Source organism: Clytia hemisphaerica, unplaced genomic scaffold, assembly GCF_902728285.1.
Source record: "Clytia hemisphaerica strain Z4C2 unplaced genomic scaffold, Clytia hemisphaerica genome assembly, whole genome shotgun sequence".
Lineage (NCBI taxonomy): Eukaryota > Metazoa > Cnidaria > Hydrozoa > Leptothecata > Clytiidae > Clytia > Clytia hemisphaerica.
The window spans coordinates 1,037,089-1,064,161 of record NW_027104500.1 but is presented as its reverse complement, the minus strand read 5'-3'; the positions used below and the strand labels follow the sequence as shown (position 1 = coordinate 1,064,161).

General features: G+C 34.2%; 2 protein-coding genes across 4 annotated transcripts in view; both read left to right on the top strand.

Annotated features, from left to right (window-relative positions):
* Positions 1-395: 395 nt before the first annotated feature.
* On the top strand, positions 396-13,649 carry LOC136821724 (ribosome biogenesis regulatory protein homolog). Its single transcript, XM_067077936.1, has 13 exons — positions 396-785; positions 6,413-6,485; positions 7,046-7,084; positions 7,498-7,536; positions 7,760-7,810; positions 8,002-8,131; positions 8,530-8,646; positions 10,846-10,898; positions 11,167-11,232; positions 11,396-11,437; positions 11,963-12,058; positions 12,459-12,493; positions 13,109-13,649. The coding sequence occupies exons 1-13, from the start codon at positions 601-603 to the stop codon at positions 13,239-13,241; spliced, it is 1,059 nt and encodes a 352-aa protein (XP_066934037.1). The 5' UTR covers positions 396-600; the 3' UTR covers positions 13,242-13,649.
* Positions 13,650-17,662: 4,013 nt separating this feature from the next.
* The window catches only part of LOC136821759 (calcium-dependent protein kinase C-like), a 43,542-nt gene continuing 34,131 nt past the window's right edge, over positions 17,663-27,073 (top strand). The window contains exon 1 of one of the 3 annotated variants that reach the window (XM_067077972.1): positions 17,663-17,728. Coding sequence is in view for 2 of the 3 variants with exons in the window: in XM_067077971.1 (XP_066934072.1) it covers positions 24,758-24,763 (6 nt within the window). In the remaining variant the exon portion in view is untranslated. Of the gene's footprint in view, positions 17,729-24,742; positions 24,764-25,974; positions 25,993-27,073 lie in introns of those variants that run through there. The other 2 variants (XM_067077971.1, XM_067077974.1) reach the window with 2 other exon arrangements.

Genomic DNA, 27,073 nt, shown 5'->3' with positions numbered 1-27,073 from the left:
GCAGGGTCGTTTGTTTTGAGGCAGGAGTTTTGCTTACTTTTAGTTATTCAATCAACAAAAACGTCTCTTTTAGCTAACGTTTTATATCCAAAAACACTGCCAAAAGGACAATTCAAATGACATCATTGTTAAAAATGAGTGACAACTTCCTTAGGATATGATGTTTAATAGACAGATCATTGAAAACTTCAGCTGAATCCATTAAAAATTAACTCAACAGCAACAGCTAAAAAATCGAAGGTTGGAACATTTTCTTGCAAAGTCAAAACTGAAAGTGAATCTAGGTTACCATGTTGACTTTATTTTCTCGGAAAAAGAATGTTTCGAACGTGGCAAGTGTCTGAGTACCCCCTGAAAGTAAACTATTTAACTCCATTTTGAATGAAAAATTCCTTAGATTCAGGGGGTGATGAAAGTGGTTTAAAGTTTATTTTGCAGAATTCTATCAGCGATGCAATGGCTTCTATCAAGCACCGTTCTACAATTTACATAAGCTTAGTAAATTACAGAATATTTCGACTGGGGTGAAGAAAATGGAACAGTCGTGTTCTATATTTTAGCAATTTTGGAATTTTGAAACAGAAACAAAAACAAAAACACATGGAGAAAATGGCGACAGAAATGGAATCTTCAAACGAAATTGCTGTAATCGATAAAGTTAAGGAAATCCTAGGAGATTCTGCCAAATTCAAACCAATCACCGTTTCAAAAGAAGTAGATCCTGTCAGTGATGTTGGAAATTTACTTCTGTCAGATCTGCAACCAGTAGATACAAAACAATTCAAGTAAGTCGCAAGTTTTTTTATTGCAGATTTTTTATTCCAAAAAATATTTTCTGTATACCCTACATAATATCAAAGTATACTATAGCTTCATTTATTACTATCAAGCTAGTTTACATTACTACACTTTTAAGGCCCTTCAAAAAAGCTTGTACTCTTTGTCCTCAAGATCATTGCATCATAAAAAAATGATGAACAGTCAGGCACATCCTGGCAAATGAACGGGGTATTTTTCACTTGCGACCATTGGCAAATGAACGGGGTCGAAAACGAAAGTGACGTAATAGCGCCGAATACCCAGTTTAATTGAACCGGGTTGGAAATATTTTGCTTCATTTCAAAGAACTGCATAGATGAAATTTTTTTCCATGGGTCAATTTTGTCTTCGAAGATTGAAGACGACCCTGGACACCGCCGTACATTGTACGGTGTTGTACGGTGGGGCTTGATTTAAATGTCCGGTGGGAATTAAAGGTTAACTATGAAAACACCGTACATTTTCCCACCGTACATTAAATTTCCCACCGTACTATTGTACGGTGGGAATAAGATCGCGATAGACAAGTTCCGTGGTCAAACTTAATGTACCAAAGAAACTTTTTCCGACTTAGAAGTTTTTCAGTAAGTCCGACCACGACGGTTGAATATCTAAAACTTTGCATGCTTTCTGAAACTGAAATCAATTTGGTACGGTGGTGAAATAGGTTAACTCGAAATCCACCGTACACCCCACCGTACCCACCGTACACCCACCGTACAATGTACGGCGGTGTCCAGGGTCGTGATTGAAGAAACTTTCAATGAAAAAATAAAGTTCCCAGTTTTCTTCCTTTTTTCCCTTTTTCAGTTTGAAGTTCATTTTTATTCATTTTCACGCTTTTAGCCTGAGACGTCCTATCTCATTTACACTGGGTGACGAATACCCCATGCAAATGCTGACCCCGTTCATTTGCCAGGATGTCCAGACGGTGTCAATCGAACGAATCGAACGCCGAATCAATCGAACGCAATTGAACGCAATCGAATAATTGCAATTCGATTGTCGAACGTAATCGAATCGCAATCGAATATTACCCAGGATTTGCTGTTCGATTGCTTCGATTACGTTTGATTGTATTTGATCACGTTCGATTGATTCAATTGTATTAGATTTTATTCGCTTTAGTATGGTACTTAAGCGCTCGACCGCCCACGCTAAGAAGCTCTAACAGAGTGATCCAATTTAATTTAATCGCAATCAAACTCATCGTACATAATCGTAATCGAATGATATCGAAGATTAATCCAATGTAATTGACATCAATCGAACCAATCGAACATAGTCAACAATCAATCAAACCAATCTAACCTTACTCGAACGCAATCGAATATTACCCAGGAATCGGCCGTTCGATTGAGATTCGATTACGTTCGACAATCGAATCGCAATTATTCGATCGCGTTCGATTACGTTCGATTGGTTCGATTGCGATTTTTGTTCGAAGTTGTTTGATTGACACCGTCTGGGGATGTGCCTGACTGATGAAATTTTTCATCAGTCAGAGAATGTAGCTAGCAAGTTTATTTAAACATGTTTATTGTTTTACATCTGCAATTTGAGCGTCAGACCATTCAACATACCACACCGTCAACTGCTCCAACTTGGGACTATCTGAGACAAAACATGGGATGGCAATTCTGCCACCATTTCACCGAACCTTAAAAGTCATTCATTGGTGGTGTAGAGTTGATTGATGTTGAGAGGTCAGGTATGAGTTCAGTCGGTTCTTGGTTCTTTGATGATTGTTTGTTTGATGATTTGAGGTATTTGTTTGATGATGTTGATTTTTTATCTCCTCCAACTGGTACTATGTTATGATACATCTTTAAGAAGGGGCCACTCACATATTGATTTTTCCTACGCTTAGCGTCATTCCGGCGCTTTAGGGTGGGTGGGTTAGGTTGAGTGGCGCTAAGAATTTCTACCAGAGATATCAGTTTTCAAGGGATGTTCAAATTTCCAGAAATCTATAACTTTCATACTTATGATTTTCAGGTAGCAGCCTCTTCATTAAAACATCCTCGCACTTCAAAATTGTCTCTTTTTCACGGCATCAAGACTGCTAATAAGCTGGTATAATAAAATGCCGGAGACGCTCATTATGTTAAAAAAATTTGGGGCTTTTTTTCATGCGTCATAACATATGCGGGTCTGGGAACCGATCTGTGCAAAAGTCATACTGAAACCACTACTAGAAAAAAAAGCGAAATGTACCAAGCCAGAAGGGGGAAGAAACTTTTCTGGCAGTGGAACATCAATACTTGAAGTGAGATAGGAAAAAAAGGTTTTCATCGATTTTCGGTATATTTCATAATATGACGCTAAGGGTAGGGGGTGGGTGGGTTTTTTAATTAGTGTCGAAATGACGCTAAAGGTGGGAAAAATCGATATGTAAGTGGCCCCTAAGAAAAACCAAAAAACTAACCTAACACCAAAGCACAGAAAGAAGCTCCGTCATAAAGATTGACCCTCTTATTTCCCAGCCATTTGCTCTCGCCATATTGTGAGCCTTCGCCCTGGGTTTCCTCAAGTATCTCATATCGTGCATTTTGATTGGTTGGAGAAAACGAAAGTGGTTTTTGTGCGTTAATCGCATGTTTTAATTGGCCGAAGTAAAATTGGTTTCAGATTATTTTGACGCGCTGCTACTGGAAACATATTTGATAAAATCGAAGGCTGGAAAGTACTCAATACAATCGAAAGTATTCAATATGATCAAAGGTAATCAAAAAGTGATTGAACAAATGGATAATGGTTGAAGAAAATGCCATAATGTGGAGTCGAGTGAGTATTCGATCACCGATCACCGATAAAATTGATAGGAGGTCACTGACCACCTTCCATTATTATTGATCATTATTGATTACTTTGATCACAAGCGAACATTCAATTAGCACCGTCTGGATTTGTTAATCCCATCGGGCAATAGGTGTTAGGAGGTGGGCGTTCTCTAGTTCTCCAATTGGCGTCCAGTCGTTTTGAATAAAAACATAAAAGTTAATAAGGGCGCGTTATCAGTGAAAGTTATCGTGACATGTTATGACAGAAAGTATGATTGATAAACTTGGTGGAGTAATCAAAATAAATTTGTTTTCAAAGAGATTTAACAGTAAGTGAAAGTATGTCCCATGTTTCGACCAATCGTCAAGCTAGAGCAGTTGACGGTACCATTCAAAATGACAGATACACATCCAGCAGCAACAATCAGCTTCTTCAATTAAATGATTTTTTTCCTTTAAAATATTTAAATGAAGTTATTCACAAACCCATCGAAACACAGTGGAACTAAAGGAGTCAACCTTGAATAATAGCATTTTGTAGGACCAATCATCCACTTCTTTCCTCAGACAGGGGATAAAAGATAATGTCTACAAAACCCCACGATTATGAAAACTGCAAAGAATTACCAAGGGAGCTCTTACATGTCTTTTAACAACTCTATGACAGTATAGACCTAACTCTTCATACAAAAATTACGGGAAATGCATACTTGGTCTTTGTACCCTATGCTGCACGCAAGCATTTAAGCATTCTGCAAGCAATTTGGGCTCAATCCTCGGACTGCGCTAAAAAGGGTAGACTTAGCTGTGATAGATCATTTCCATGGAAGTTGTTGGAATGTTTACGAGGCTGTTGACAGAAAATCCTTTGTTTTATTGTCAATGATGACAGTGTTGTTATTAATTTTGTTAGATCTGACATATTGATGTTTGTAAGTGCACTTTATAGTTTTGATTCCCATTGAAAAATCATATTCTGGTTTTCATGTTATTAGAGCTGTTTTAGAGCTTTAGAGCTAGCCTGTATGAAGCAACAGCAAAGAACAGAAAATATCACTGCGGCAGATAGTACCTCTTATATTTTCTACTTTCAATGTTTGTACCCTCTATCAAACTGGGAAATTTCATCAGCTCTGTAACGTTGGTATTGATCCTGGTGTCGATATCTTCAGGGTACAAGAACACAGACTTGATTCAACTGATCCAATCTCAGAAAAAGTGGTCAGACGATAAAAACTGGCTCTTCTTCCAGAATTCCAATTCCTCTTCTAGAAGTTGGAGGCGTAGGTTTACTAGTATCTTAAAAGTTCTCAAAATGTGTCTCAGGCACTCAATCAAATTACTAATCATATCAGTAGATAAAAAATTCACTCCATTTAGAATTAGTGAATGAGCAGGCCAATCTCGCACTTATTTCTACCATATGTCTAGATATGTAAAAATTGTAAATCTACCATATGTGTAGATATTAGAATCCGTAAACTTTACTATATGTGTAGATATTGTAAATCTACCATATGTGTACATATGTAAAAATCCATAAATCTACCATATTAGTAGTTAAGGTATAAATACTATCCAGACAATCTAAAAAGAATGACAAATAACTATTAAAAAGCGACAAAAAGAACGACAAACCTTAACCGTAACTATCAAAGAACGACATATTTCGCCGTCCACAACCCGGACCGAAAGTGACTGTACCACCCCTAGCGATTCATTCCTCATTATTTATCACGGGAATTAACTGCGTGTGGTTTATAAATTACGCATGCGCATAAAAGTCTTTATGTTAGAGCATTTACCGTATCTACACATATAGTAGATTTACAATATCTACACAAGTAGATTCATGGGTTCTAATATGGTAGCTTTACAATATCTACACATATAGTAGATTTACGGATTCTAATATCTACACATGGTAGATTTACGATTTTTACATATCTACACATGTGGTAGAAATAAGTGTGAGGATGTATTGGAATAAGTATAAGAAGATTTTAGAGAACAAAACTAAAAAATTAATGCAAGCAACAGAAACTCGTCCACTAAAAGGCAGTAACTTCATAACTCTAGCCAAATTTCATATTTTTCATTCATTACTAAAGTCTGTCTCGAAATAATTTGCAGCTGGAGAAAAAAATGGCTGTAACTTTTGATAGAATTCGAATCAAGTTGCGATTTTGTGCTTGTTAAAAAGATATTCGCGAGTGGAACATTATCAAGTAAAAAAATTGAGAAAAAAAAGGAAAATGAAAATGAAAAATGAAGAAGAAAAAAATCAACTTTTTGTGGGAATGTGGTATAATTACCATTTTCACATGAGTGATTCTTCAATCTTAGATCATCATCACTGTCAAAAAAATTTTCAAAAATATTCATGCGATCAAAAGATATCAAACAAAGTTTATTGCTGGTTGATCGAGAAAAGGCTGTTTTTTTGTCGTTTTTTACCAGTTTTTACTATTTTATAGAGTCAACCAGCAATAAACTTTCTTTGATATCTTTTGATTGAATGAATATTTTTGAAAATTTTTTTGACAGTGATGATGATCTAAGATTGAAGAATCACTCATGTGAAAATGGTAATTATACCACATTTCTACAAAAAGTTGATTTTTTTCTTCTTCATTTTTCATTTTCATTTCCCTTTTTTTTCTCATTTTTTTTACTTGATAATATTCCACTCACGAATATCATTTTGACAAGCACTTAATCGCAACTTGATTCGAACTCTATCAAAAGTTACAGCCATTTTTGTCTCCAGCTGCAAATTATTTCGAGACAGACTTTACTTTTACTTTTAGATCGAACAAGGAAATCTTTCTGAAGAACTTAGCAAGGGACAATGCTCAGTTGCTCTTCAATCAAATTTGGGAGGTAGCGTTACGTTTTTATAGTAGTGATATTTTGATAGTTTAAAAACACTGAACAACAAAAAGAAGCCAGTGATTTTAATCAATAACATTTGCTGTACCCCACATAGTTTAACTATTTCTTCAAACAAGTTAAACTTTAAGATTTTAAGTTTTTTTTTTTTTAGAGGGGAAATCTTTTTAAAAAGACGTTAGCACACACTTATACAAAAGTAGAAAGCGTTTTTCTTTTGTTGGTAATACAAAGGACACAAAATATCTCTACTTAACTCAATGTTTTGATCTCCTCCTTGTTTTCAGGACACCCTTTAGTTTAAAAGGTTTAAAGACCTAATTCAGATATGCAAATGGTGTTTATAGTTTGACAATGAATTAGCCAATAAACATGTTACTTATTCAGGCTGTTTTTCCAAGCCCTCCCAAAATCACCAAAATTGTGGTGAAAATAGCCTTTTTATTTGAAAAACACGAGAAAAAGTGCCATTTTTGGCCTCCAATGTGCCAAAGATGCCGGCCTGCCTTTCTGAGATATGGCCTGTTATTATTCTTATTTTTACCTTTCAGCTTCCCATTGAAAGAGTTGACAGTGTTGTGGTAGCACAGGTACAAATTGTCCATTTTTCCGGAAATATTTTGTTTCTTAGAAGCTCAATATTGTTTATTAACACTCTGCTGATATTGACTGGATAAATTTTGTCATTAGACCAAAAATTCCTTTAACTTTACTTTCCCTTAAAAAGGTTTTACCCAAACTGATGAAAAACCTTTTGTATCCTGCTCTTGGAAGATCTCATGATTCCTGATTGGTATCCGTCTTTGTTTAGGGGTTGATGAATACTCGATACTTAAAAAAATTCCCTTCTGAATCAGAACAAAAAATGCATTCAAAGAATGGATGCAATGGTTTATAATTTCCCAAGTATACAAGAGGGTATTTGAGAATTAATTGAATCAATATAATGCTAGATAATGTAATAGATATAGAAATTAAACAAATTCTCTTTTTTATATTTTAGCTTCCTGAAACAAACACATTCTTACCAAGAGAAAAGCCAGTATGAAATATTACAATTGAATTTTATTTCAAATTTTTAATTATCATAAAAGGCTAATTTCCATCTGAATCTGAATGAAGCTTTACCAAATTTTCAGAGGACAAATTTTCAGAGGAGAATAAAAAAATATCAGCATTAGATATTTTTCTATTTGTTCCTCAAAGATTCTGCAAAGAGACATTAAATTTTCATTAGATATTTTTCTATTTTTTCATTATTCCAGGTTCCAAAACCAAAACCGTTGACTAAATGGGAAGAATATGCTAAAAAGAAGGTAAAATCATGAAATAACAATATCCCAAATTCAATTGATAATCAATTTTCAAAATATTTGTACCTATTATTTTGTTTCTGGTTTTTGCTGACTTCTCTGTTTTCTAAACTATTCCCTTGTTTTTGTAAATCGTTGGAATTGATTACAATTAGGCTTTTGGGAAGAGAATGATAATGGAAATTCTTTTGCAGGGTATTGAAAACAAAAAACGTTCTCGTATGGTATGGGATAAGGAATTGGATCAATGGAAACCACGGTATGGATACAAAAAGGCTAATGATGACCAAGCTCAATGGTGTATGGAGGTTCCAGTAAATAAAGGTAATTAAAATAAGTACAGGTAACTGCAGGTAACTCTATTTTCTTAATTACTTAATTTGCTTGTTGCTACATGGTGATTCATACGTACCAGCTTATGTCTTTAGAATTTCTCACTTCATTCCTCAGAGAATTTGCATGACGTTAAAAATACTAGTTGATTTTAAATAGCAAGTTTCAAATGGATCTCTATCTCATATAAATTTGAAAGATGGTATTTTAAATGTCCCTAAATTTTCTAATCTTAATGAATTTGACAAAATTTGGAATCTTAGCTAATTGGTTGTGTAATCTTTGTCTGAGAGAATGAACTTGCTTTTCCTTGCATTGGTTTCCCATTATATGTTTTTAATCTTTGTGTCATTCATATTATTTTTTATTATGTTTGTTTACTTATCCAGATCCAAACGAAGATCAGTTCCAGAAGGCCAAGGATGTCAAAAAAGAAAGAGTTGCTAAAAATGAATACCAAAGACTTAGAAACATTTCAAAAGCCCAGAAGGCAGCTGGTAATAAAAGTAAGAATCAAAGTCTAAATAAATGGATGTATCTTTTCTTCTTTTCTTCTATCATATGTCTAGTACCTCTTTTTAGACTCTATGTTTAGACATTTCGGTTCAAAACTAGGTTCCGGAACATCGGTGGACACCAAAATTTGAAAAACAAAGCGGATAGAAAAAGTTGCTTTGCACTACTTTCATCAGAATAGAACTGCTCTGTTTTCTTGCTCCGAAACGTTTTGGAAACCAATATGAATAGTTCCTATCTGAACAAGAACTATATCGAAGTGATGCTATACCTCAGGGTCTGAACGTGTTATGACGTCTAAACATGGTCTCAGAAATTTTTACACTTCTTAAAAATTTTTAATTTCAAAAAAGTTGACCAAATTTTTAGAAAAATTATAACTAAATTTTAAGTTTGGAATCTCTACTTCCTAGTAAGAGCAATTTCGAGGAAGTGATCAAACATCCATAGTTTTTTAATTCGCCCAGTATTTGTTGCATTTTTTCTACTTCTAATTGTGATCTCTTCTTTTAAGAATTTGAGATTCCCTAGCTAAAGGAGAAGCCCCTGGATTGATTATCTTTTTTAACAAAGCTTTGGTTTGATTTTTGGACCTACCTCCGGGTGCCCCGGTGGAGGTCCTATGAATTAACCTCTGTCTGTTCGTTCGTTCGTTCGTTCGTTCGTTCGTTCGTCTGTTACCAGCTTTTCTCGAGATTGGCTCATTAGTTTTTTCTGATTTTTTGCACAAAGATGCAAAATGGCAATTGCCAAAATGTGACGGAGCCCGATTTTCGAAAAAAAATCATTTCCGGCCGAAAATGCCGGAAATATGCCGGAAAACCCGGTTTTTTGGCATTTTCTCAAGATTTCATCATTAGTTTTTTCTGATTTTTTGCACAAAGATGCGTGTTAGCAATGCCCAAAACTTGGCCGAGTCCGATTTTTGAGAAAAAATTTTTTCCGGCTGGAAATGCCGGAAATATGCCGGAAATCGCCGTTTTTCTGGATTTTCATTGGACTTTTTCCATATAATTGGTTGTTTTTTTCATTCAAAAACATTATTAATAGCAATGCCCACCATTAAGCATGTTTCAATTTTCAATAAAATTGATTTTTGAAGCCGGAACTTTCTAAAAATCGCCGGAACAGCCGATTTTCGCCGGAAAAACGGTTTTTCTTGAATTTCTTGAGCTGTACTTTATATTTTTTCATGAAATTTTGCACACTGATGCAAAATGTCAATACCTAAATTGTGACAGAGCCCGATTTTCGAAAAAAAATTCAATTCCTGCCGAAAATGCCGGAAAAACTGGTTTTTTGGCATTTTCTTGAGATTTTATCATTAGTTTTTTCTGATTTTTTGCTCAAAGAATCTTATTAACAATGCCCAAAACTTGGCCGAGTCCGATTTTTGAGAAAAATATTTTCCGGCCGAAAATGCCGGAAATATGCCGGAAATCGCCGTTTTTCTGGATTTTCATTGGACTTTTTCCATATAATTGGTTATTTTTTCATTCAAAAACATTATTAATAGCAATGCCCACCATTAAGCATGTTTCAATTTTCAATAAAATTGATTTTTGAAGCCGGAACTAATTTAAAAGTCACCGGAACAACCTATTTTCGCCGGAAAGACAGTATTTCTTGAATTTCTCGAGCTGTACTTTATATTTGTTTATGAAATTTTGCACACTGATTCAATATGACAATACCTAAAATGTGACAGAGCCCGATTTTCGAAAAAAAAATTTTTCCGGCCGAAAATGCCGGAAATATGTCGGAAAAATCGGTTTTTTGATATTTTCTCGAATTTTCATTTTTATTTTTTTCTGATTTTTTGCAGAAAGATGCGTATTCGCAATGCTCAAAACATGGCAGAGTTGTATTTTTGAGAAAAAATTTTTTTCCGGTTTAGTTTACTTATATTTCTATGCTTTTCACACAAAAACATTATTCATAACAATGCTCATTATCAAGCATGATTCAATTGTCAATAAAACTGATTTTTGCGACCAGAACTTCCTATTTATTATTTCCCTACAACCCTTCCCTCTCCCCCCATCAACAATCAATGATGAATTTATTGTGTTGTGTATTTTCGCTAAACGCTATATTTTCTGACTGATTTTTTTCATTTTTCTTTTCGCATTGCTATCTAACTTTAATCATCAGGTAGGTCCATTCAGCATATTGCTTGTTTTCTTCAGGCGCACCCTTGAGCAGCAAGCTGAAACCAGAAGTTAAAAAAGATAAAGAAAGAGTAATGCTTAATTAAAGTTTTTTAAATGAGGTGTAAAGTTACTGTTTTGTATACTAAGGGGCCAATCCTTAGAACCCACGACATGAAATTCTTGGTATGTCGTACTTTTGCACTAGCATGGTGCAGAGTTTTGAACTTAAAGCTTAAATTACCTGATATGGAATGAGCCAAAAATTTCTGCACCAGAAATCGTTTGAAGTCAGTGTTAAATTGTAGAAACTTAAACTTTGATTTTGACTTTTAACACTTCAATCGGTCTTTTTTACAGTTAACAAAAGAAATAGATGTCGCCAAAGTCTCTACAGCATCAATGGGAAAATTTCAAGAAAAACTGGTAAATATGATATAGTCATTTTGCTGCTTATATGGTAGTATAAACATTTGTATGGTTTCTAAGGGTTTCAAAACTGTTTTTTATAATATAAAAATTCAAATTGAATCTAGGTTGTGAATCTTGTATATTTCTAATTGATTTCTGTTTTCTCTTTTTTTCGTAGCCAAATGAAAAACCAAATAAAAAGACCGGTAAAAAGAGAAAGGTATTATTGAATCAACTATTGAATCAGTTGGGTTAGGATCTGAGAAATTATGTCTTTTTTGTCTGTCCATTTACAAATCTTTGGTGTAAAACAAGAGTAGTTTGATTGAACTGATATTTGTACCTTAGCTCTTGGTTTCCCAACTTTTAAGCAAAAAGCTGCCAAATAAATACACTTTTACATTTTCATATTTGAGTCAAATTAACACATTGGTGTCTCAGCCTTTGTGTGACTGATCACATATTGTTACGTAACGATCATCAACCAACTGAACAATCACCATACAGGGGTTTGCTTTGTTTTTGATAGGCTGGTGAGTGAGAAATTAACACCGGCGAATTATAGATTCTAGGCCGGCAAATTCTTAGCAAGCCCGGTATGTTAGATTTGCTTAAATATGTACTCAAGTACAGTGACCTGAGATTTTAGTGTATTTTTTCTTTTTCGTGCCTTGGAACAGGGGATTTGCTGGTCGCCGGGCCTAATAGAGACCCCTGTCATCAATAATTTTTCATTTCATTTCAGTTCGAAACAGTATGTGGTGATATGAATGATGAGAAGAGAAGAGCATTAGATATATTCAATAAAATCAATAAACCTAATACACTAGACATGAATAAGGTAAACATGTCTTTATAAGCAACTTCAACTTTTTGGTCAGATCTGGGTTACTAAGAATTCTACCTCATTTTCTGAAAAATTTGCCCACCACATATCATATTTAGGCTCATTGGATTGAGGGCTATTGTTTGCCATGGTTAGATTAACCAAAAAGCTTTTACTTTACGAGATAGTGAAAGATTTTTAGCAAATTTCAGGCCTCAAATGCAACCTTGTTGCTTTGATAAATGTATGGCAATATAGTTAAAGTTTTGGCAAGTATTCCATTTTGATATGTTTTGTTCTTATGAACTGAATAAATTTGAAAGGTTCATTTGCAGGTTTCTAACCTTCATTTGCCTATACTATTTGGAAAGAGAAATATCTGATTTTTTTAATCATTTTTCTTAATCAACTTCAGGCTATAAATAAGAAAATGGCACAAGACCAGCAACTGTAAGCTACTTCTTATCCATCTATTAAAGTGTGAAAATTATTTTCATTATTTGAAACTTTCTGTAATTCGAACTAAAATATTGGTCCCCTCAGTTGGAAAGTGGTTCAAAATTACTACTGTAATTCAAATTGTTCTCTAATTTGAAGATAATTTATTGCGATATTTAATATTTCAGTGTTATTCTTATCAGAACAAAAGTGATATTTTTTACCAAAAAAGTCAATTGCATTTTGTCTATTTAAGGGGTGGTCCTGTAGTCCAATAGAATCAGGTTTTTACCTTGAAAATAATAATGAAGGGCTTAAATTTGAGGTTCCTTTTTATGGTCCTATAACTTTTTGCGATCTTTCAGATTAAAGGGTCGAAACTTATTTTTGAAAACTATTTTAAAGTTCTGTTTGCGGGGGTTTGTACTGAAAATTGACGTCATCATAAAATGCCTCAAAGAGGGTCCAAAACTTTTTGATTCGATTCGAGTTATCGACCTCTGTGCTAAATTTCAGTGACATAATTTTTTTCAAGGTTAGGAGTTTTTTGAAGAAATTCAAACTAAACTTATGGCCCTCCGGGAACTATGACACTTAACAAACATTTTTCTTTTTTTTTCTAAATAGGAATGCCATGGACAAGAAAAATAAAAAGAAAGGTGGCTCAATGAAAATCAAAAATCGAAAATATAAAGGTGGCAAGCAAGCGTCAGTTGATAAAATGAAAGCGAAAACATTGGGTAAAAAGAAACGTCGGTGATTTTCTATGAATGGAGTTTGGTGCAGGCTTTTGCCATTACAAAAATTAAACTGGCAGCACTCCACTGTCAGTCACTTGTCAGTCAGTTGAAACTTAAACATATACATACCAATCAAATGAAATCTTTGGTAGAAACAATCAGTTCAAGTTATTTTTATGGAAAAGTGGTTTGGCTGGTAGAAACACATTTGAGAATAAATTTTGATTAAAACCAATTATTAATGATGAAATTTAAAGCTGAATTTTTCAAAGAAAATGGCTTATTACTTTGTCAGTTTAGAAGCCATTTTTAGTGCCTCTTTACCAATTAAATCTGGTCAGTGATTTGGCAGAGTGAATGTCCAATTCCAATATTTGTATAATGTGGAGTTTTATTTTGTATAAATAAATACTAACTGCAAAGTGTAATACCTGTCGTGGAATTGCTCGTTTTTCTTTAACCATCATTTTGGTAGTTGTAAAACAGGGGGAGTACAGACACAGGGTACTGACCCATAGCCAGGTGGTGGTGTCTATTTTTGCATTTCAAAAAAGTTAGGACCCGGTACTACTTTGGGGGTGGGGTGTGTATTTTTCACTCTTCAAGCAAGTACAGGATACTATTTGGGTACTTTTTCACAGAATTTTGCTGTTTTTCAATAAAAAAAGTAGTTTGTTGTAATATTTTGACTTTTTTCAAATAATTAATTTTTTTGATTTGAAATTTTTTTAAATTTTTTTAGAAATTTTTTGATTTTTTTGAAGACAAAACATCCAAAATGGTCAAGAAGTGTGTGATGAAAATCAAAGGACAAAAGCTTCTGACTCCATCATTGATAGTTTGCTTGAATTATCTGTCAATTTTCAGTCTGAAAAACTAACAATAGTACCCCTCTCTTGGTCTAACCTGTAAAATTTAAGATTTTAGGGGTGGTGTCCCTATTTTTTACAGCAAAAATGAATTAGTACCCGGTACTAAATATGGGTGGTTGGTATTAAACAAAATTTTAGTAAAAAATCAAGTTAGTACCCTATGGGTTAGTACCCTGCCTCTGTTCCCCCCCCTGTGTAAAAAGATCTGTGTCAATTTTAAGAGTTTAGACCTTAGACAACCTGATGACTAAGAGACAAACGTCATCTTTATCAATGTTAAAATCTCTTCCGTCTCAAATGGAGATTTCAATCTCAGCGAAGTTAATAAACATCTTCTTCTCACAGACTCCGTGGAATTTTTTTAGCAAGGGAGGGTAAAAATAACGGACAAAAACTCTATGGGGATTGATATTCCCATGTTTTTTAATGGCTGGGGATTCGAATTCCATTGTTCTCGAGAATATATGCTTCTTTGCTGTGTAAAATCTATTTTCTGTCTCAGTCGAAAAAACCTTGTTTGATAGCTGTCTCTAAAGGTCGTGGTCCACTTAGCTTTTTTTGGTCGCCGCACAATGCACACGGCTCGATTATTGCATAAATTAAAGAAATTGAACCTTCAAGGCTTGTCGCAATGAACGGCGTGAGCTTTTTTGAAAGTTGAAAAATTTCAACTTTGTGCGCAAAGCTGTGCGTCTCTTCTATTGTTCTTTATGAAGTAGCCAATCAGAGAGAAGGTAAACATACTGATTCGCTCGAGCCGTGCGCGTTGTGTGGCGACCAAAAAAAGCTAAGTGGACCACGACCTTAATGTCAGGACCAACCAAGTCCAAACACATTTTAATTCTAATAATTTCAACATAAAAAATTGCTTTAATTTATGTTTTTCTTTTCACAGTTAATTTTAACTTATTATTTTTACGGTTAAAGACTAAAAGTGAAAAGGTAAAGATGGGTAATAAAGGTTTAATATAGCTAGTTCATAAAATATGGTCTCGACCATACCATATGGCTACTACTATATGTGTTTTAGCACGTCATTGTATATGGTGTCTTTTCTAGGAATTTAATTAATTCTTGATTTATTTTGAATCTGAATCCCTCCATTCCAATGTTCACTTATTCGTATGGAATAATAAAGTCTCAAATTATTTTTAATTTTAGAATTCAAAATAATTGATACAAAGCTGTGGTCTGGTTGTGTGAATGATTTTTCTAAACTATTCCACCCTGGTAACTTTCAAGGTACTGGTTTGTACGTTATTTTTCCCCTTTATCAAATTTAGTCCATTTGATTTAAACCATATTGAATTTTTTTCATAAAAAACAAAATGAATTTATCTTAATCTTTTGACCAGGGAAAAAATATGTACCCTTCCGAACTGAATATTTATAAACCATATGATTAATAAAAACTACCAGTATTTTATTTGTTAATCGTCTCTGAAAAAAAACTCTGAACTTTTTGAGGAGGAAGTGAGTGAATCTCTTCGATGAAAAATTCACTATTCATTCTACGTTTCCTTTCATTCTCTCGTAGCAAATCTGCATCTGTCAAACTCTCTGATAATCAAAGGGAAATATTGGTCAATCCCCCATGATTGTTTATGTAAATACCCCTAAAAGAAAGACACGAATAAAGAAGAACAATATTGTATTTTTATTTATATTTGTTTTTTTTCCCTTTTCCCAATCCATTTTTTTTTTGTTTTCTCATTTTTTATTTTCGTTTTTCATTCTCACTTTTTATTCATGTCTTTCTTCTAGGTTTTTTTTTGCAGTTTTCTCATTGAATTTAGCAGTCAATTTTATATAGATGTTTTACAAAGGTGGCTGGTCTGAATCTTCTTGTCTTAAACCTCACTGTGTTATGATTCTAATTCTTATTTTGTTTTTAGGTAGCATAAAACTTGATCATTATGGGCTGATGACATAACGAAGTATACACACATCCTCGATTATAAGGTATCATAAATCGTTTATTTCACTTCAAAGTCATAAAGTCAGTAGACTGGTTTGTCTCGATGAAGTAACATTAGTGAGGTTAGAAAAATTGGTATAATCACGACGACGGACGAAAATGTAACAGGTTATAGTTTCAACCAATCGAATTTCGTATTTTGACTAGGCTATTACAATGTTCTTCCGTCGCCGTTATTATCCTGATATACCTTAACCCGTAATTATTAAGTCTGAATCGCAGACCTCTACAAAACCCCAGGTAGTATATGAGGAGCACGAATCCGTTAGTGGATGCCAGCAGCCTAGTAATTATTCTTGTAAACTTAACCTCTGTATTATAGGCTTGTGAAGGGTTTAAAACTTATTTTGAATTTGTATAAAAAATGGGAATGGTGAATAACTTGAATAACTTCAAATGAGTTTGTTTGTATTTATATCTATGAACCAAATACAAACTCTAACTCAATTCCCTTTCATACAGTTCTATCAAAATGACGGTTGCTAATCCTACGCGCTTGTTTTTATAAGAATATACATGATGAAATTCGTCAAAAAATTAAGAATATGCTAAGAATATCACCATCATGGAACTAGACAGCAAAACCTAAGAATGCCATTTATAGAGATTTAACTGCAAATTGCCAGTTTTCCCCCAGTAAGGCTCGAAACTTTGACAAAAATGCCATTTTTGCTTCAGGTGTGCATTTCTTGTTAAATTTTGGTTGAATTTCGACCCTAACCTAAGAAAATGCCCTAAGAATATTTTAGCATGATTTTCCCCAAAAAATTAAGAATATCCATGATGAAATGAAAAACACCATTCTTATGAAAAACGCGTGTAGTTATAACATATTGGGCTATATAGTGACGTGATAACATTTTTTGCTGACTGAAGCATATTTGAAACTTAGTCTGTTAATCTTTTAGTTAAGCATACTAAGATGTAGGATTAGTCTCACTAAAATCCATGTAATGCTACTTCAGCTGATTTAAGTGTAACTTTTCTTAGAAAAATACGTTAAAATACAAAACAGGCTGGAAATAATATTTTACGATGATTGGACCCTGTGACACTCTTTTAACCTCTCATTTGATCTGAAAACTTCTTACTGATTTAACTGTCTTTTCTAGAGCTTTTTTGCTTATTGACATTATTCACTGGGTTTCAATTGTACTTTGTACTCATAGCAGATCCATTCTGCGCATACCACGCTCTACTCTAAAGGATAGAATGAGAATGTGACGATCTTACCTGGTTGTTCATTCAAAGCCGCGTTGCCTTTTCTTGAAAGCGAAAGCGACTGGGTTATAATGTTTATGTACGTTATTTACAGTTGATAAAAGCTCATTTAATATTCATCAATAACCGGGATGAAAAAGAACAAAGAGGTGCGCCAACCTGGGCGGATTATCTTACGGAGATGCGCGGAATCTCAGAATCAGCTCTCAGAGATCACTTTAACCTAGCTTTTAATTTTCATATGTTAACCTGAGTAGCTGATATCTTTCATATACCAAAATTATCATATAATTTCCTTTCGAAAAATTATATTAATTTAATTTTTTCTCATTTATTTTTCTTATTACCTAGCTTAGACGGATAACAAGCAAACGCATTGAAGTTTTGATAATTATTGGAAAATAAGAAGATTGAAAGTGGTGTTGCATAGCAGAAGGTATAAAGAATCTTTTTCTTTTTATGTTCAATTTTGTATTTCAATTTGTGGTGATTTTTTCCGTTTGCTGACTTACTTAGTAGATATGTTTAGATCATGTTTAGAAAACGACAACCGAACAGTCTATAGGTGCTGCGTCACAAACAATTAACTTTCGCGATTTTCCCGAATTCTGGCCGATTCCGTGAAAAACTTTTAAATCGTGATGTTTGACAGCAATTATGTGAAAAAGAGACATTTTTGCGTTTTTAGAAGCTCTCACCTTAAAATACTTCTTATGGTATCCTAAGGTTAATTTATCTGTTTGATTTAAAACGCCCAAAAAACAGTTTAAGCTTCAAGTCCAAAAGAACTTGGTTCGTTCCAGAAATTTGTCTTTTCGTCAGTTCTTTTGTGAAAGTTGGATCAAGAATAAGAAAGTGACGAATCTGAATAGCTCAAAAAACGAAGATAAAAAAGGCGAGGCATAACTCAAATCTCAATCAAAAACAGACTATACTAATCTTGGATCTTTTACATGCTTTTATGCTACTTCTTGAATTCTAAGAAATTTATTGTCCTTTTATAGTGAAGTGACAAATCTCGTTCTATGGTACGTTTTTAGTTATAGTCATAACACTTTATAAGATTACAACTCCAGACTCGTACGTCATATGTTGAGGTTCAGTTTATAAAAATTTAATACATCAAATCACATAAACTACAAAAAGGCAGGCATGATGTGCAATTAAACTACATTACATAAGTATGACAAAAGGATATTTTGAGGCTCAAAAAAATATATCAAGCATTTTCAGGCTTATAAAAACCTTTCTAATTCTGATAAGCTTTTCCTTCTTCTTCTGATACCATTTTTCTTCTTGGAAGAATTTTTTCTTCAACTTCTGCAGAACCGAAAGTTGACTGTAAGACATGATAATGTTATCTCTATTCTAATATTTTAGTCGTATCATAACAACTTTATTGTCTAAATCAATTCCTTTTAATCTTGATATGATGTTTAAAAACCCTTTAAAAATTGTGACTTTTCAATACGTGTCTAGACATTGCATGAAAATCTTCATGGTTGAAATTGAAAGCATTCGATTGGTCAATTTTGGGTACTAATGTCATTTCTGACCAATATGTAGGAAAGCTTTATTTCGTTTTGGAACAATCTGTATCTGGATTTGAGAATTTTACTCAAGGAAAATACATTTTAATTCATAACTCAGGAAAAAAACTGAGAGATTTTCTTTGTTGTGTGCGTTGGGAATTGTTTATTTCTGAAATCTTGGTTGCAGATTTTTCACAGGTTTTTGGCTAAAATTTGAGCCTCTTTTAAGACATAAGACACTTTGTAACAACCTAGCATTCGGCTAGCAATATAAATTCAAATCAGAAATTTGAGTCTAGCATGCTAGACGACTTATTCGTCCATAGTAGAAAATAAGCAAAAAATAGGGGGACAAAAAAATAGTTTATACAAACTGATACTTTAATGGGATAAAACTTCGCGGGGATAAAATTTCGCGGTTGGGCCTATCCGCGAAATTCAAAAATTTTGCGGGGAATTAATTTCGCGGGTGTCACTATTGGGTGGCAATATTTTCACGATTTTGTATCTTTATACTGTCAAATGATGCATATTGGTCGTTTAAAACTCATTATTTGCGTTTTTTCTTATGCTCAAGTAACCATTCAAAAAGTATTTACTTGACATATTTTGAGTTTTGAGTAGAAATATTTCGCGGATGAGGCCCTTCCAATTTTCCATTGGGATTTAATTTCGCGGATTTTCGTGGATGACACCCAAATCCGCGAAGTCCGCGAAATTTAATCCCCGCGAAAGTTTATCCCATTAAAGTATTATCTCGTAACAGTTACATCGTCTTATTCTATAACACCCATATTACTGTATTACGCGGATTATAAACGTTATAAATTTCATTCGTCCTTGCCTCGTATTCAAACAATTACCATGGTGATTATGTCCCTTGAGACATTAAATGATTCTTTTTTGAATAGGAAGTAGTTTCAATAAAATCATCTGGGAGTTAATCACCATGGCAATACAATAACTTCAAAACGAGGCAAGTGATGTTCGTGACGTAATTTAGGAAAAGGTCTATTCCAGTCTAGAAATTATGAAAAGACTGTGGTACTTTATTTTCATTGTTTTCGAATTCTGGTTAGTTGTTTTTCATTGTGAGATGCTTGCTTTCTTTCATAATATTATACCATTTTCCAATAAAATCACTTCGAAACCAGAAAGTACTTTCAAAAACAATTTTCCTTCTCAATAAACTTTCCTAAATTTTCCAAACTTCATGCTAGGTAAAAAGAATATCCTCTAACTCCGGATGTTTATGTGGCGGGACGTGTATCACTTGGGTCCTTGGATCCTGACAAATATCAAATTTTAGTAAAAATGATAGACGAAAATCGGGTCCTGTTACGAAATGTACCTTAAACGATCGTAAAAACTGACAAAAGGTTGACCCTGTCAGATAAAATCAAGTTTTGGTGATTTTTTGATCCTGTAATAAAATTTAGTGACTGAAAAGCTGACAATCGGCATGTCCCCTTACCCCATTTTTCCTGAACGATAACCAAGTTCCTGTAAAATGGGATATTTATAGCATTAAATTATCTGCGCGGACCTGCCTGAGAATGATAGAAAGATGTCCAATGGTAAAACTTAAAATTAATTCGCTGGAGGACAGAATCAAGTAAAACAGGGCCAAATTTGGAGGTTCTTGGATTACTCGTTGACCAAAAAGGTCAAAAAACGGTCAAAATCTTAAAAAAGTGGATTTTTATCAAATTTTGTATTTTTTTGACTTTTTGGCCTAAAATCTTGCTGGAAAGACTCACTTTTGATTTTTTTTTGCTTGACCCAATTCAATTCCCACGAGTTAGACCAAAAATAACGATTTCTAACTCAAACTGGGCATTACAGAAGGGCTTCGCCCTCCTACATAGCCCATGTCTGATATATACGACATTGGCACTTAAAGGGTTAAATTATCTTCACTCTTAGACCCCGAAAAGGCGTAGTGCTGTGGCGGTCATCGCTCTTGACTCCCGCCTGGGAGGCCCGAGTTCGATTCCCACTATGGTACTACGGCTCACTTGGCAAGTGAACACTTCTTCGCCTGGGTTGACTGGTATGAATTGGATACAACTACTCTTATACAAGAGTGTGGGTGATATGCCAGACATTGTCGCGTGTGGTGTCACTCATCCCGTTCTGCGCCTGCGACGAGCTATATGCTCTCCCGTGTAGTTCGAGTGACATCACTATGCATTATGGTATCTGTGTCTCGCGTGCCGCTAAGCGTTCCGACAGGAATTCCTACACCGCAAGTAGTAGGACCCATTCTCCAATTGGGAGGTGGCTTCATATCTCTCTTAGACCTGTTATCTTGTCTATACTTATACTATTCTTCTAGTCATTATTATTTAATTTTCCTTTAAATACTTTTTCTTCATTATTTGTATATATTTTGTCCCCTTTTTTTCAATTCCTGTTTTCCCTCCTTCGCTCCTCCATCTTTGTAATTCTTCTGTTCTTTTAACAATTAGTTTTTATCACTTTTCACAATTCATCTACCTTATCTACTTTATTGCACTTTCATTTCTTTTGAATAGCTTCCTACTCCTCTTTCTCTTTTGGACTCGTTTACTTTCCTACCTTGTTTTTCAAACCATCTTCTTTTTACTTGTATAGTATAGTGTAGATGCAGCGTTTTGTTTCATGTGTTCATACTGCGACTTACCATAGTTTTTTTCAATACACGATGTAACTGCAGTGTACAAAGTTTTTTCCGTCTCAGACGAATTTGCGAGGTACAAAAAGAGGCTTTCCCTTCTTCAATTTCAACAAAGTTCTGCAAAATTTGAAAGAATCTTGTCTAATTGGTTGTTTAAAGTCCATTTTCCAGCTGACACACAACGTTGTTTCAACGTTCATTTAATGTTCACAATGTCCATATAACGTTAAATGAACGTTGAAACGACGTGCCAGCTGGGTTTCCGTCCGAGACAAAAAAACTTTGCTTTGACCACTGTGTTAGTGTTAAATATCGTGGATTATTGTTACAAACTCGTAAAGGCCGGTCTCCACTTGCGCGCGCTTCGATCGCACTTTTTCGAGCAAAGCTTCCCCGCTATTGGTCAAAAGAAAAATGAAGCAATTCCATTGGTGCGATATAACGTAACGGTTAAAAAAAGTTGAAATGTGTTCAACTTATTTTTCGACCACGTGCTACATTTTTATTACGTAATCTTTTTTCCAAGCAAAAAGGATTGAAGCCAAAAGGTGCGAGTACAGCGCGCGCAAGTGGAGACCGGCCTTAATACAGTAATATGCTTTAGCCTGGATCTGTAAGGTGACTTGTTCGAGCAACAGCCATTCTGATTTGTGCCTCTGCAGATAAGTTTGTTTTTTAAACCCTTTAACTGCCGATGTCGGCATATGCCGACATGAGCATTTTCGATTTCTTTGCCGATGTCGGCAAATGACGACATGCGAAATCGCGACCAATTTGCCAGAAATTTATCATTTTCTACAGAGATTTTGCATTAGATTTTGTATATGCCGACATGCAGTAAATAGGTCGAGGTGTGAAAAAATACCCCGGCAAATAAGTCGAGGTGTGAAAAAATACCCCGGCAAATAAGTCGAGGTGTGAAAAAGAAGATCGGCACTTAAAGGGTTAAGTGAAGGTAACGTAATGACTCAGATGCTGGAGGTTATCAGCTAAGAGGTTTGAGTTATAGAGGAATTTTGAGCTGTAGATGTAAAAATTAAAGAGACCCTTTTGTCCTTGTTTTTGAGGAAAATGTTTGACTTAAGAGTGTAGGTTCGTGGCAAGATGGTGTATGTAGGTTTTTTGGAAAGAGGGTGTTGGTTTATGGGTAAAAGGGGGCGGTTGTCCTGCAAATTAAAAATGCTTGACCCAGGTTTGTACTAAGGGATTCATCGAATTCGAAGTTTTGCAGACTATCAAATTTTGAAAGGATTTTTAATTGCAAAATCTTCGAAAATACACGCTTTTTTTTTATAAGAATACACTTTATAAGAATGTCCATGATGAAAATGGCCAAAAACTTAAGAATATGGTAAGAATATCACCATCATGGAGTTTAGCAACTAAACCTAAGAATGCCATTTTTAATGCATTTTAACCTGTAGATTGCCAATTTCGATCTTAACCTAAGAATACCGTAAGAATATTTTTGGACGATTTTCGCCAAAAAGTTAAGAATATCCATGATGAAATGAAAAAACACCATTCTTATAAAAAAAAAGCGTGTAATTGCAAAAGTGTATTTTTGGGCCTATCTATATTAGTTTTTCGCAAAAAAATTCAAAACTTTCGCAAATATCTTCAAAATTGTGATTCAGCTTTTGAAAAGTCCACTTTTCGAACCTTAGAGATATACCACTGTCTGTCCGTTTCTTGTAATTTGCTCCTCTCCTAAGGGTCGTCCATTTGATGCAAAAAACACTTTTTTCCATAGGTCCACCAGTTTTATTTCCCTATTCCTTGATTTGAGCATTGAGTTCTATCTTCCCAAAACTACCAGTAATATCGAAGTTGGAACACTTGAATTTTTTATAGCTCCAATTCAAAAAGAATTAAAGGTTACATATAAATTAAACTTAACCTTTCAAAGCCGCGAACTTATTTGAAAAAGGCCAAAAAGTTCATCATTTTTTTCTGGAAATTTATTCTTTCAAATGCAATTTCTCGACCAGGACAAACGATTTAGGTATCAACTTTGGTATCGTTTGAAAGCTCTTTCTCTCAGCTACAAAAAATAGCAGATTTTTTTTCTCTGAATCTCAAGTGGTCAGGAGTTATGACCAAAAGACTGTGTATCGGTAAAATGACCTTTTCAAAACGTATATATACGTCTTTCGCCTCCTAAGGGTTAAACTAACAACTAAAACTACCACATATTACATTATCATTACAAACTAGTATGATAATCTTATATTATATTTCTCATTTTCCCCTTTTTTTTGAATGAGCAAAGTATAGCCCTTCCCCTCTCTTAAATTTTAGCAAACCAAATGAGAATATTCTTTTTACTTATATTATAATTCATCACGAGACTTCTCCTTCACCTTCCTGGAAAATGTATATTCACAAAAATGAATAAGGGTCAACTTGTACTACGGTTTTAATTTCTCTTTGAATGACTAGAAAAGAAAGACATTTTTTTTCTGGGACTTATGTTTTTGCAAATAATTTTTTCAAGAATGAAATGTGACAATGTTTTGTCATTATTGTCATTAACACTTGTTATCATTAGCATGAAAAAAATATAAGCAATCTGATTGGCTGGCTAAATGCTGTATTTCATATTATTAGGAACTGATTTTGAAATTTCTTCGTGGCTGAGTAAGTTACTTTGACATGGGTTCTTATTCTCGTGGATAGACGTTTTTAGGGATGGAAAAAAGAAAGTCTTTGTTATTTTGACTGGGTTTTGGATTATTGAGGGCCACGTTGATTCCTTGATGGTCGGATAATTTTTTTTGGAAATTTATTTTCGCAGATGGCATTGTTTGGTAATGGAAATAAGCAAGGTCGCTGGACGGGTTAATTGTAATATTTTAGTTTTTTGATAGACTTCGTCTTGAAATTCTTCCATCTTTGCTAAATATTGAAAGTGTAACGATTTACGTTTGGCTTTTCAAATTTTCTTTGAGAGACTTTATTTCGAAGATTAAGTCTAAATTGCGAAGTTTTATCCAGCGAAGATTTATCCCAAAAGTATACCCCTAGATTCACACAACCATGCCATTAAAAATTAAACATTTTTTCTTGTTTCGGGAAACGGGGCAAAAAATGATTTGTTTTTTCCCCTCCTGTGAATCAAATGTTTGATATTTTTTGCTATTAATAAATTTCATGTTTTTTAATGATGGTGAATAATGAACGATGAAAAATATCGAAAAATTGAATTAAAGAAGGTTGGATTGGCTTTGGTTTTGGTCACTCTCATTTTTAGAAACAGAAAAAATCATCAAAAATGAAGGTAATTTCCATCCCTTGATCTTTTTTTAACTAAAACGAGTCAATCTCAGATGTTTTAATATTTTCGTTACTTCGAGAGGGGGGGGGGGTCGATACTAATAATCCTTTGATAATCCTTTAGTATGGGATACCAAACTACCAAAAAGTTGGCATCCTGACAAAAAATATGAGAAATGTTTTAGTACATTAGTACTAAAGTATGTTATGACGTATGACGCTTTTTTTTATAAGAATACACTTTATAAGAATGTCCATGATGAAAATGGCCAAAAAAATTAAGAATATGCTAAGAATATCACCATCATAGAATTTTTCTACTCAAGCTAAGAATGCCATTTTTAGACCATTTTAAATTATAAATTGTCAATTAGGATCCTAACCTAAGAATGTTGTAAGAATATTTTAGGATGATTTTCCCAAAAAAGTTAAAAATATCCATGATGAAATGGATTTACACCATTCTTATAAAAAGCGTGTATAAATATTACTATTTTTGAATCTTTTCCGTAATTCAAAAATCAGCACTTTTGAGAAAATGGTCTCGGGAAGACAAAATTTGTTCGGATTCTGTCAAGTTGCATTTGATAGCGATCAACCTTGGAAATCATAGTTCATATGAACTAATATTATCTCATAACAACTGTATTACATGAATGTTATAAACGACTCCAATCTACTTATATAACAATCTTTGTTTCAGCTTTATAAAGCTCCCTCGCTAGCTCTCCCGAATAATTGAAAGTTGACACTTTTGACTTGAAAAAGAAATTTACAATCAAAAGAAATTTGGAGATGAAAAAACTTAGAAAAAATATTTCATCTGACACTCAAAATAAAAATACTTTTCTAGAAGATTCAACTTGAAATATTATGCTTTTCATTAATTATTCCCTTTTACGGGGGTGCATATTATAAAACGCGTCATTTTATATTATAAAATATCATTCTCGCGCAGATCATTGGTTTAGCTTTTGCTGGAAAGACATTTTATGAGGTCAATCGGCTATATAGTAAAAGTTCTGTGAGAAGAAAACATAATTTGTCTCCAGACAGCTTGCATTATTGATCCTTGCGTTAGTGACATTAACAGACCATTAAGAACACGTCCATCTAACGTCACAGACGTCCATAACTATATGAACGTTGATTGGACGTTGAAACGACGTTAGTGTGTTGCCCTTCTTATGGATATCACTGCTTCATTTGAGAAGTGGTTTTAATTTCAAAATGGTACGATTAATTCATAAATAGTAATTGCAATAGTAATAATAAAAGCGCCCGTAGATCAGTGGTAGAGCATCCGGCTACGGTTCCCAGGGGTGTGGGTTCAACCCCCAGCCGGGTCATACCAAAGATTCTCAAAATGGTAATTGATGCCTCTCTACTTGATGCTCAGCGAACAGAAGGGTCAAGGGTAAGTAGAGAAATCCATGGAGAAAGAGTGGGGCCCTCCCCTACCTTAGATAGATAGCTATCGAAAGAGGACTCTTCTACTAGTAATTGTCTTTTTTGAAGTAAAAAGGTATATTTTTCATCTCTCTAATTTAATGTGGCCGATTAATTAGCTTAAGGGAACTTATTCTGCCAAACTAATTTGGGAAAAAATTCGCAAATTCGCCAAAATAAAAGAAAAGCTGCCTTGCAAAAAAAAAGTCCGTCTCCAAAATTAGTTCCATTAACCGTTAGAGCGTTAGAGGGACTTGTATATGCGTACAAAACGAGCCAAAATACTGAGTCTCAGACTTGAGGCCATAGCTCCTGACCACTTGCTTAAAGGGGCAATAACCGAATGTTTCTAGAGTATACAATGGTACCAAAACCATTTGTAAATCAAAAGCTACAAGCTTTTATGGCACTTTAAAGTTTTGAGTTTCAAAAAAAAAATTAGAAAAATTTAAACTTTTTCAAAAAAACAGTGCTGAAAGGGTTTAAGGGATAACCAGATGGTTTGAGATAATTTACATGTGGGTTCCTTCTATTGTCATGAACAAAACCTTAACAATATTTTAGCCTGGCTATTTTCCGAAGCTTTTAGCAAGAAGTAATAAACAATAAAATGACATTTTGACGTAGAACCGTGTAAGACTGTAAGGGTGTTATCCAAACATCTGCCAGACATGGCGACCACGACCGTTGACTTTAGAAAATAGTTTGGACTTTAACTAAGAACCAGAGAAGGTTGCTGCAGGCTAAATCTCTCAAACTATACTTTTTAAGGTTATTTCTTTTGACGTACCGCACTTCCTAGCTGGCACACGACGTTGTTACAACGTTCATCTAACGTTATATGGATGTTGTGAACGTTAGATAA